General features: G+C 44.4%; 1 protein-coding gene across 1 annotated transcript in view; it reads right to left on the bottom strand.

Annotated features, from left to right (window-relative positions):
- Window positions 1-5,906: 5,906 nt before the first annotated feature.
- The window catches only part of LOC126416225 (sialin-like), a 124,005-nt gene continuing 116,856 nt past the window's right edge, over window positions 5,907-13,055 (bottom strand). The window contains exons 8-9 of the mRNA XM_050083828.1: window positions 8,526-8,611; window positions 5,907-6,071 (exon numbers count right to left, since the gene is read on the bottom strand). Coding sequence (XP_049939785.1) covers window positions 5,931-6,071; window positions 8,526-8,611 — 227 coding nt within the window. The 3' untranslated portion in view covers window positions 5,907-5,930. The remainder of the gene's footprint in view (window positions 6,072-8,525; window positions 8,612-13,055) is intronic.

Genomic DNA, 13,055 nt, shown 5'->3' with positions numbered 1-13,055 from the left:
TAGCAATGAAGTTAGGTGGAATCCTGAATGAAAAACATCTTTCTCAAGAAATGCTGAGCTTAATCAACGACAAAGACAGAAACGCCTGTCAGACGCAATGGGATTTGACCAATGTAGCAAAAGGAGTAGAAGATGGCTACCTGCAGCCTGAAATAGCATTAGCCCCTTTGTCTACTGGTTGGAATAGGAGCAGACGATTCATAACAACGATTACACGCATGTGTTTAAATTATGGCAAATTCCCAACCCACCTGTTTCGAATGGGATTGAAGGAATCTTATGTGATTTATACAAAGAAGGAGACATGAACCATCTACTCTCCTCGTGTACCACATATGCAAGAAACAACAAAAAGCCTTTATCAGTGCATTGGGTTAACTCAAAGATTCCTCTTTCAACGTCAGATGCAGTGTTGTTGTCAACCCAAAAGCTTTAAATGTGATGTTCAACCATTTAAATATATGTAACCTAACTATCTAGACGCACTGTATACATGATGTGCGAACTTTTGTGTATTATGTTTTCTTTTTTATCATTGTGGTGTAATCACTTTATGAGTAGTTTATGGTGGTGACATGTATCAATCATTCATTCATACCCTAAATATTTTTGTAAATATCTATTCACGAAGTGAATTGTAGCATAACCATTAAGAAAGATACTTTGTAAATGTGATGGACGGCTGTATGGCGATGGCCAAATTCTAATAACAAAAACAAAAAAAAGTCCGTCCTCATACAGTTGGGAAAATAATCAAGTGCTTTCAAAACCTTGGTTTTGAAGCCTAGAGTACCTATCGTACTGCTGTGACCTAGTTCCAAGAGAGTTTTGCCTATTTGTTCCGGTTCTAGGCGCTCAGTCCGGACCCGCGCGACTGCTACGGTCGCAGGTTCGAATCCTGCCTCGGGCATGGATGTGTGTGATGTCCTTAGGTTAGTTAGGTTTAAGTAGTTCTAAGTTCTAGGGGACTGATGACCACAGATGTTAAGTCCCATAGTGCTCAGAGGCATTTGAACCATTTGAACCTATTTATTCTGGTGAAAATACCCCTAGGCGAGTCCAAGTTTTCGTTATGACGGGGCTATGGAGGCGGTGCAAGACTGAGTGTACACGATGCAGCAGAGCGTGTTCGAGGACGATATTAACGAGTTCTTCATGTGATGGACCAAGTGCTTAGAGGATTAGGGATCTTATGTACAGATATGATATAACATGCAGTGCCTTTTTCCTGATAAGATGTTTCATTAAAAAAATCCTTTAATTTTTGATTTTCCTTAGCTCAATGGAAACAAATTTCCGCATTCATTTCGCCATCGATGTGTTTTACAATGTGATCGGTAATATACGTCCCCTTATTTTGTAGGAAGGGACGACAGAACACAGTTAGCTGTGTTCTTTGTGGAAAACAAGGTGCTTCATTTACCTGGGGCCATATTAATGGCCACAATGAGTCTACTGTAGACTAGCGTAATGGAACACAACCACGTTCTGCCATACAAGTGAGGCAACATTCAGTTAAACTTTCTCTAATTGCTTGGACTGGTCCATACACTATCATTATTTATGGAACATTCCGTCGGCATTCGGAAGTGCATAGACATATTAAAAACTGACATGAGATACACAGTGTTGATGTTCCAAAATACAACGTGGGACAAAAATAAAAGTGTCCCGGAGAACAGAGTACCAGGGTACAAACAAACACAGCAGAGGAAAGGAAATACATCACTAACCTGATTATAGCAAATGTTCAACGTGACCACCATTCGTTTCTTGGCACTTTCGAGCCCTGATCTGTAAGCTGCTGAAGGCAGATTGAAGCTGGACTGGTGGAATTGCTGCGGTCTTACCCGAAATGTTTCTGCTGCAGTTCTTTAGGATTATGAGGGGTATTGCGATGCACCTTAGACTTGGGGGGCTCCCCACACAAAGTAACCGCACGCTCTGCTAACAACTCTGCCAGGCATGAAGATTATGAACTATAATGCTCAGGCGGCTGTAAGGGCAGTTGCTCCATCATGTTGGAAGTAGCTGTAAGTCTTTTTCTCCTCCGCTAAAGCTACCACAATTTCATGTCCAATCGTGTCCACTCTTCTGCGCCACTTTTATTTGTTCCACCCTGTAATTCTTTTATAGTACGTTGTGATCCGAATTTCGGCTTTCTAGGCCATCCTCAGGCAAGAGAAGACTGAACAGATAGACCCCACAACTTTAGACAGAGCCTTGCCGCAGTGGATACACCGGTTCCCGTGAAATCACCGAAGTTAAGCGCTGTCGGGCGTGGTCGGCACTTGGATGGGTGACCATCCATGCCGCCCATGCACTGTTGCCATTTTTCGGGGTGCACTCAGCCTCGCGATGCCATTTGAGGAGCTACTCGACCGGTCAAGAATACCATCATAACGGCCGGGAGAGCGGTGTGCTGACCCCACGCCCCTCCTATCCGCATCCTCCATTGAGGATGACACGGTGGTCGGATGGTCCCGATGGGCCACTTGAGGCCTGTAGAGGGAGTGGTTTTTTTCTGTCTGCACAAAATTGTTATTGCCAAAGATACGTAACCATTTTACGACTGTATACAAGAAAAACACTAATACAAGAAAAGACAAGAAATTAAAGTTTTAAAACGTTCAGTGCATCAAAAGATGCTTATTGCTTCTTCACTAATGAGAACGTCAGAGTATAACTCTTAACATACTCTACCTTCCCCTGGGTGCTAAGTTCACTGCACTCTCAGAAATTGTAATTGACATCCGCACTAGCTTACATCATAAAGAAAATGCGCAACGACAATCTAACTACTGGACTTTAGATCAACCGATCAGGTACTGAACTTTTCTAATTGCTTCCTAGTATCTTTCTGTTACATGGTGCATGAGATTAATGACCCCAGCATGGAGGAGTGCAAGCTGATACACACATTGGGAAAACGTTTAATGGGCTAAATTAATAAAGGACATTTGTTCACAAAGTGAAGAGTACTCCAGAACGACATTAAACATGTGACACGCATAAAATCTTACGCTGTGGCCCCATACGTGAAAACTCTCTTAGCAATCATTATTCAGCGGCGATTATTCTGTGTAAGGGATGCAACGCGGACGCACATATACTCACACGCAAAGAATGAAACATTCACAGAATAGTCGACGACAAAAGTCACCAATTTCCAGCAGACGTTGTGTCAACAAAACTGGCTTGTGCCTCGCTGCGAAAAGAGATACGAAACTCAGAAACACGGCGCCTGAAGTGAATCACGACCGAATAAGGAGTACTGTCACGTTTGAATTTAATTAAATGAGAACAAAATTATCACTCAAGAGAGCCCCACAAAGCTTCTAACAAATTACTTTACAGTTACAGAAAATTCCTTACTTGAAAAATTTGAGCTAACTCCCATCCAAAATCGCCGTCAAAATGTGCACAGGAGCGGCACATCATACTCACCATAGACGAGCTCAGCTATTCTTCTACAGCTCGACTCTACTGTGTCTGACTAATTATAGTGCAAAATCCTGCCTGCCTCAAATCTGTGCGTATAGACCGAGAAAACTTGGAGGCGGCTAACTGACCAATCATCAAGACGAATTTTTCAGTGTTGCCACACGCCTCCCCCCAATCAGAAGACACGAGAGATGACGCCTGTTTATTCGTCCTCAGAATTTTCGATTGGCTCAACACCTAAAATTTGAACAAATGCGTTGCGCATGCGTGTGTCTGAAAGAGCCAGTTGCGAGGATGCCCGTTAAGAAAACTTGCACAGACAACGCTACAACGCGCCTCTCGTGGGGCGCCTCAAGCCAGCTTTGAAATTTGAACCCATCTGCCGTCTCAAGTCTCTGAAGCCAGAAAGACCTCCTGAATTCACCAAGATGGATGCATTAGCAACTATACCCACATTCATTCAATCCAGTAATCGTCCATGCTTAGAATAGGCTGCTGCAGGTACGTGATATGCTGAAAGGTGGGTTGAATGATGCCTTACAACATCTTTGTAGAATATTCCTTACTTTGTACCTACATAAAACTAAAGCACTGGATTTTGTATTATTTCTTAAACATATTCATGCAATGGTCACATATTGTTGGCTGGAACCTGTCTCTCGTATTGTTGTGTGGTCGGTCTGTTTGATGGCCTAGAAAGCCAAAAACTTGTTCACTACGAGTTATAAAATAAATATTATGTAACATTAACACCGTGTATTTCAGTTTTGAACTATCAGTATTATTACATCTCCAAACTCAACACATTAGATTTTTGTTTACAGGTTCGGATGAAAACGAATGTTTACATTGCAACAGAGCATCGAGAGATGAACTTTTTTTCACATCTGCTCCCATCTCACACAAACGCAGAAAGACACCAAGGCAAGCATTGCAATCTGATCTCCTGAGAGCTGCACAGTGCATCGAAGTTGGTGATGAAGTTCATGACTCCTTTGTGAGCTCCTGAAAATCAATTTTGAGTCGTTGTAATTATATTGTGGACCACCATAAATGTACCGTGAATTGTAAAACAAGTACTGTGAACTATTGAAAATGTATGACCACAAAAATAGGTAACAAATTACTTAATCTCATAATGATGACAGATACCTGACAGCACATATCTCGGAACCTTTCGAAATCGAGAATTTCTCTACAAGACGTTTCCTGTTTCTCACTTTTATACTGTCATCGTCTTGAATGCTACCCCTTGCTACTAGGACATCCTTCATATGCCATCTTATTTGCCGCATGCGTGATAATGTCACATGTACACCTTCCAGACATTGTCATATCCTTTCTGTATGTCCAAGGATGCCATATTGAGGGCGGAGCAGTGATAATGTTATTCTCCTTGTTCATTGTAAATCATTCAGTAGTGGAACGTCTTGTAACATTCCGTCACGAAGCCGCACTAAATTTTTAGCCTATGGTCTCACTATATAACAATTAATTATTATTGGTTTTTCCATCTAAAGCTTACTGCAATTAAAGATTATTTTTCGACAGAGACAGTTCTTTTTGGTCATTCTGGAAATACGGATACACAATATGTCTCTATATTTTGGTATTCATGGATTAAAACGGTATTTCCTTACAAAGTTGTCGTAAAAATTACCCCCAGTGTTCTTGTCTCTTGTTTACATATTCAGCAAACTGTTGCTTTTCCCTTTGTTGTTTGAGATCGAAAAAAGTTTAGTTGCGCATCCATTTTTGACAATTTTTCGCCTTTTTTAAATACATTTTTACTTACACTGCATTGATGTTATTTCCACTTCACTTAGCTTCTGTGAACATTAACGAGAGATCAGTATTGTATTTTCACGTGTTCTATACTCAGCAAATTGATTGTGTTTATTCATTTCTTCTCAGTGTTGGTTGTGAGTGTTACCAACTTGTTCAATTTATTCTTTTTGTTCGTAGTCGTGTGTGTGTGTATGACGAAGAGTGATTATAAGAAAAGCAACAGGGAGGTGATGGGTAGTGGTGAATGAAATTTCAGCGGTGAGAGGTGGGGTGAGGAGGATATCTAGTAAGTGGTTGATATATGTGTAGAAGTGCAGTCATACATCTATATTTTGTATTATAGTATGTGCTATATTAGTTTAAAAAGTGTGTAGTTTGCCAGACAGGCCTCATAATTTAGGAATTTCTCCTTCTCTGTTACAGTTTTGTGAATGTGATACTTCACTTGTAGGGTGAGAAGGTGTGTTTTGTTGTTTATCCTTATAATTCCCAAGTCTGTGTCTCTGGTGGTCATTTTACGTTGGATCTGGTACAAAAACATATAAATAATAATTGCTTCCAGTGTCAATTATTGGTGAACTAAATTGTAGTGGATGAATAATACAAACATAAGTGTAATCTGAGAACTTTATTGCCGCAATAGCATGTTTGTACTGGCTTTGCATGCAGCGGGGGATGTGCAGTGTTTGGCGCACATATCAAGAAGGAGTCGCTTCCTCCTTTTTCTTGAAGTTCCAAGGCTGTGTCTCAGCAGAGCCAAAGAAGATAAACACGAGACCGCTGACGAGATACAGTCCAGACCCGATGAAGAAGATGATTCGCCACTGCTCTAAGGTATTCTGCAACAAAACAAGACATAAATATGGTTACATCAAGTACAGAGTCTTACATGATCAGTTTTTCGACTCGTTATGGAGAATTTTGTACAAAAAGTGGGATGCTGTTTGACGTGTTCGCTGTGCTGTTGCCCCAGATCTGTTGAATGTTCTGACCGAGTCATTTGTAACGAAGAACGACGACTACCCAGTCACAATTTCACACCTCCATTTATAGACCGTAAGCAATCTTAAGATGTGTGGCAGAAGGTATTGCCAGTACTACCATCATTGTCCCTCTTTCCAGTGTCGTACATGGATAATGCGTGGGAAGAGTGAATGTCGCTAGACCCCCATACGAACTATGATTTATCTGATTTTCTCATCGTGAACATTTTGCGAGACGTGTGTGGGAGGAAGTAATATGTTGTCCAACCCTTCCTGAAACGTACGTTCTATGTACACTGCCTGACAAAAAAACGTGAAGCACCCAGAAGACATGATCGGATGGCAGTGTAACTTTGTACACGCACACATCATCGGCGGGTATATAAATGATCAGATTTCCAGTTTTGTGTGATTGGTAGAACGGCCATCAGAGTGCGTTAACGTTGATCATGTTTAGTGTCGTTGCCAGGACTGGTAGGGAATATAAGGGGCGTAAAGAGCAACAGATGTTGAGAGATCACTGAGAAGGACGCGCAGATGCGACGTACTCGTGTGAGACAGCGATATCAGCACTTGGCAGAGCTTGAAAGGGGCCTCGCTGTGTGTCTCCATGTGGCCAGCTGGTTGAATCTTGGTACATCCAGATCTTTGCGGGACATTCGCATGTGACAGTGTCCCAATGTTGGACTGCATAGGAACGCGAGGGAAGCTATGCTCATCGTGAAGGTTCCGCTCGACCACGTCTGACTACCAAAAGGGCGCAACGCCGTACTGTGCACCTAGCACATCGTAACCTCTTCAGATTTGTGACTGCCATCCGAGAACAGGTAATGGACTCAGTGTAATATCCTGTGTCATCCCGCACCGTTGGTTGGAGCCTAGCAGCAGCCGCACTAGGCAGCTACCGTCCCACGTGTGGTCTGCTGTTAACACCACCAGACAAACGCCTACAGTAGGATTGGTGCCGTGACTGTGAAGTATGGAGTGCTGATGAATGGCGTCACACTGTGTTCAGCGATGAATCACAGTTCTGCACTATCCCTGGAAGACCAATGTTTGCGGGTATGGCGCCGACCTAGGGAGAAGTCCTATGTTTCCTATGTTTTGGAGGCATCGAGGTGTGGTGAGCCATCAGGTATGACTTCAGGTCACGGATGGTAGAGATTGAGGGAATTCTGTCTGAACACATCACGGACATCCCGCGTCCTCATGTGTTATCTCTCAGTCGACAGTAGCCTGGCAACGTTTTTCAACAGAACGATTCTCGTATACACATGACACGTGTCTCTAACCGTCTGCATGTTGTTGAGGCAGTCCAGTCATCCGCATGGTATCCACACCTGCCCCTAATAGAACACATGTGGGACCTTGTTCGGACGTCAACTACATCCCACATCGAGCATCCAGGATATCAAGGACGAGTTACATCAGTGACGTACCATTTAGCTTCAGGAGAGGATACAACTGCTTTATGACACCCTTCCCAACCGAGTCTGTGCCACGCTGGGTAGCCGCGCGGTCTTGGGCGCCTTGCCACGGTTCACACGGCTCCCCCCGTCGGGCGTTCGAGTCCTCCCGCGGGCATGGGTGTGTGTGTGTTGTCCTTAGCGTAAGGTAGCCTAAGTTAGATTAAGTGGTGTGTAAGACTAGGGACCGATGACCTCAGCAGTTTGGTCCCATAGGAACTTACCACCAATTTACAATTTTCTTTTCCGAGTCTGTGCATGCGTCCAGGCCAGAGAGCGTGCAACGCCATACTAATTAAATAGGCTGGTACAGCCAAGTTCTTTTTAAATTTACTCGATTTTGTTATCACATATCATGTCAACATGTGAAGATTCGTTTATTAATTTCGCGTTGTAGCTGCTTCAATACCACTGAAAATGCCTGTTCATGAATCATAGATGCCTTGCTGGCCAAAGTAAGTGACTTTAAATCTTTATGAAGTTTGTTCTCATTTCTGGTACTGATTCTATGAATCGAGCTGTTGGTCTGAAAACGAAGTGTTTGGATTATGACAAATTTAATTAAGGAATGGCTGTACTGAGCGGCAGTGGTTACATTCCGAGTTTCGTGGAAAGGTCTCTGCAGGTCGTTCTGGGTACACTGCAAAAATAACTCACATTGACTGTTCGATGAATGAAGGAAACTGTTGAGAGTGCATCTCGCACATTCCTCGTGAGAGCTGTAGTGATGATTACCTGAATAAGGCTCGTGTGCTGTTGTGCAGGTGCGTTTGCTTGTGAGACTCTGGGTAATAATGCCGAAAGCAGCCGTCAGGTGGACTTTTAATTCTTTATTTGTACTTACACCTCCTTCTAAGATGTACCCGACGACGGCCGGGAAGATGAAACCAGTGCAGGTGCCGATTGCGTTCATTATACCGTACAGAGATCCTGGAAGAAAAAAAAAAAGCAAGACACTTTTAAGCTTCAGAGCACTGCGCTCAGAGTGAAACAAAACGGCAACAAATAACAAGGAAAATCCTTCGTTACAGCACAGTATTTCGTAGAATATCTTAGACTTCTAAATTAGTAAAACAATACGGAATATAGTTAGTAAAAAAAAACTCAGGGTGGAATCAGTTTTCCGGGAAAATAGCTAGTGAGTGAAACGCTCTTTATTTTTCATAGCAGTCATGGAGCTGCATGGTTCAAATTCAGTTAGAGCTGTATTGGCTTGACTCCTCCTCATAGAAACTTCTGTTCCACACAAATAAAAATATAAATCTTTAATTTAGCTATACGCTAATACTCTTGAGTCACGACTAGGACTCTTCCACAATGCACACATTTTGGAAGAACAAATGTGCATGCTGCAACAGCAACTGCATGCCATAGACATCTGGGATCGCGCTGTTCGCAAAAGGTCGGCTGGTCACAGCAGCACAAGGAGCTGCATGTCCTCAGTGGGTCAAACAACACAGACAGTGGGCAGAGGATGACTCGAGGCGTGCAGCGTGGTTCAACGAGTCGCCATTTTGTTTCGTTTCAGATGAAGCGAGCCGTCGAGTGCACCAGCAGTCCAATAAGGCGTTTAACACCCAGCGTGTCGAGTGAAGAGTCCAGTCCCGCAGTCGTTCCGTGATGTTTTCGGGGTACTTTAAGTACCACGACTTGGGATCACACATTGAAGTTACCGTAAAGGTGAACCAAGATGTTCATTTCAACGTCCTTGGTAACCAACTGTTGCTCTTCCTTCGAGTTCTTCATGATGAGAATACGTCTTTGGTTTGACGAACACTTGGGCACCGCAACGTGACTTATCATATAATTTATGCTACTAAAAATTGTGTTGTTTTGGGCTTTCTCGACGGGCTAGTTGTAAGTTTGGTTCTCTGACTAGACGTCAGAAGTCGCTTCGGAATTTCCACAGTATATTTCGTCGGCGCAATTGACCGACACCTTGAGTTGCGGCGAACACACTACTCACAAGGGAGACTCCCCATCGCACACCTCTCAGATTTAGTGGTAAGATGGTCCAGTGAATAGCTCGTCAAGTACTGAGGACAGATCAAGCATGAAAACAGGAATAAGGTGTACTGAACGGTGAAAAAAGAAGCAAAATAGGAAGAGTAAACAGTACAAGCTCAAGATGTGCAGCATCGAGCGAATTTCAAGAGCTACGGCGTCTTAGTCATGTGGTCACGGTGTTGCACTGCGTCCGCAGCTCGTGGTCGTGCGGTAGCGTTGTCGCTTCCCGCGCCCGGGTTCCCAGGTGCGATTCCCGGCGGGGTCAGGGATTTTCTCTGCCTCGTGATATGACTGGGTGTTGTGTGATGTCCTTACGTTAGTTAGGTTTAAGTAGTTCTAAGTTCTCCGGGACTGATGACCATAGATGTTACGTCCCATAGTGCTCAGAGCCATTTGAACCATTTTGTTGCACTGCGAAGGGGGAGACCTGCGTTCAAATCTCTCTCGTGACGAATAATTTTCTTTTTTCACAAAATTATGAACTGCCCGTCTGGTCATTGACATGTCTGTGCGTTGTATTCAAATTTGTATGTATGTCTAAGTGTAGCGTCCGTTTCCAACAACGAAGTGTTAGGAACGAGCCTCCAGACGTACACATGTACCGTATGGTATTATTCTTGCTTTCCGTTTTGGAAGTTTTGACTATTGAATTCCTTTGTTGCAACATAGTTCATTCACGTTTTTCTCTTGTTTTTATTTCTGTCTGTGCGGCATCTCACCTGCTCTCACTATTCACAAAATTCACCTGCGACAGTAATATATTCTTACCACATAACTCATATTCTATTGCCAATGTATAGCATGACAATTGCCAAGATTACAGAAGGAGAACAAACACGTCAGTGACCGGGCGGAAAGTTCATAATTTTGTGAGAAAAAGGGGCATGAGAGAGGTTTGAACACTGATCTACTTCACAGTCAAACACCGTGACCACACAATCACGACGTCAGGTTCTTCAATGCGCTCGAGGTTGCACGTCTTGAGCTCGGACAGTTCACTGTTTCTCTTTTGCTTCTCTTTTGACAGTTCGGCACTTCTTCTTCCTGGTGTCATGCTTGATCTGTGTTAAGTTTCTGACGAGCTACCCACTCGGCCGTTTTACCACTGAGTCTGAGTGGGTGCGATAGGGAGTTTCCCTTGTGAGGTATTTCTCTTGTTTGTGGCAGGTTGCGGTACAGCATTACCTGTGTAGAGCGGTATAACTGTCTTTAGTGGAAGAGTTAAATTTTTGCATCTTACAATGACATCATTGCAATGGCGTCATTATATCGCACGTTCAAGGTGAGGCAGTGGGTCCCGTACTTCCCTACCATGGTGGGAGTGCAAGATTGTCGGTAAGAGGTGAGACATCTGCACAGAGAGTTATAATGGTAGTCAAAAAAAATTTTCAAATGGTTCTGAGCACTATGGGACGTAACTTCTGAGGTCATCAGTCCCCGAGAACTGAGAACTACTGAAACCTAACTAACCTAAGGACATCACACACATCCATGCCTGATGCAGGATTCGAACCTGCGACCGTAGCGGTCGCGCGGTTCCAGACTGTAGCGCCTAGAGCCGCTCAGCCACACCGACCGGCTGATGTTATTCAATCTGTACATTGAACAAGCAGTAAAGGAAACAAAAGAGAGATTTGGAGCAGGAATTAAAATCCAAGGAGAAGAAATAAAAACCTTGGGGTTTGCCAATGACTGTGATTCTGTCAGAACACCAAAGGGTTTTGAAGAACAGTTGAATGGAATGGACAGCGTCTTGGAAGGAGGATATAAGATTAATATCAACAAAGGCAAAACGAGGGTAATTGAATGTAGTCGAATTAAATCAGGTGATGCTGAGAGAATTAGATTAGGAACTGAGAAACTTAAAGTAGTAGATGAGTTTTGCTATTTGGGCAACAAAATAACTGAGGACGGTCGAAGTAGGGAGGATATGAAATGTATACTGGCAATGGCAAGGAAAGCGCTTCTGAAGATGAGAAATTTGTTAACAACGAGTATAGATTTAAGTGTCAGGAAGTCTTTTCCGTAAGTGTTCTTGAGGAGTGTAGCCATGTATGGATGGATGTGAAACATGGACGATAAACAGTTTAGACAAGAAGGAAATAGAGGCTTTCGAAATGTGATGCTACAGACGAATGCTGAAGAGTAGATGGGTGGAGGAGATACTGAATAGAATTGGGGTGAAGAGGAATTTGTGGCACAACCTGATTAGAAGAAGGAATTCTTTGGTAGGACACGTTCTGAGGCATCAAGGGATCACCAACTTCAAGTTTCAGTAGTTTCTCAGAGACGAAGAGGCTTCCACAGGATAGAGTAGCATGTAGAGCTGCATCAAACTCATCTTTGGACTGAAGACCAAAACAAGAACATTCGTTTAAAGTTTCTGTAGTAGCTGTTGCGGCCACTCGTAGTAAGCGTTGCTTCACGCAGTGGAGAATGGCAAAACAGAGGCAGCCGGCAATCGCGGCATTGCGAAGTAAGCGCGGCACAGATAGCCTTGCTCACAGTTGCAGTCTACCAACAAGCTGACGCCAGGACACACACAGACCGAGCGCCAAGCGAAGCCTGGAGAGTGCTGAGCAAGGAGAAGTGAGGCCAGCACGCTAAGTTATGCTGCAATGTACTGCGGGAGTAATAACAATAAGCTGCCACCGAGAGTGAAAAACGTCCTCCTGCCGGATATAAATAGTGGAGCGCAGGCAGCAACGGACAGAAGCCCTTAGGAAGCAGTTCGGATCTGAGGACGGACGTGGTCCGTGTCCGAATGTTCAATCTTCGTAGGTGACGATTCCGGAAGTCTGTTCCAGCTCGCAGGAGTTATCCGTCCGCCGCCAGATGTCACTTCAGCTCTGGAGGACGGCCGGAGTTCGGTCAGCACCATGGCTGCCTAACTACAGCAAGAACTTCCAGCAGGACCGGCCGCAGCGCGGTCTTGGTCACAGGCGCCGCCGGGAACTGACGCCCGGACTTCACGGCAACCTGGCCCCGCGGCGTGTGGTCCGTCTATGACGGGACCTCGCGGACATCGCGACTGACGGCTTCCCAGGCGCCGGTGCAGCAGGCGTCGTCAGCTGACCGCACGGCGACGCGGCTCTGTGGGCGTACCCGTACTGGGGTTGAGTTCATCTCAGCCACAGGGCATCCTGGCTTCAGCGGAGCACTGGTGGCCTGAGGCTACCGAGTGCGATCAGCGGCGCGCGTTGCGCGCATTGTCGGAGAATCAACACAGGAGCAGCCAGGCGGAGGGATCCGCAGGGCTGGACAGCGATGACGAGGGAGAAATTGTAAAGAAAGTTCAATAAATAATTGTAAAACTTCACGCCGTCTGAGTCTTTAGCGCAGCCACTGTGCCTGCTGCTAACAAGTA

Source organism: Schistocerca serialis, chromosome 8 (assembly GCF_023864345.2).
Source record: "Schistocerca serialis cubense isolate TAMUIC-IGC-003099 chromosome 8, iqSchSeri2.2, whole genome shotgun sequence".
In the NCBI taxonomy this organism is placed as follows: Eukaryota; Metazoa; Arthropoda; class Insecta; order Orthoptera; family Acrididae; genus Schistocerca; species Schistocerca serialis.
This window is presented reverse-complemented; position numbering and strand designations above follow the sequence as displayed.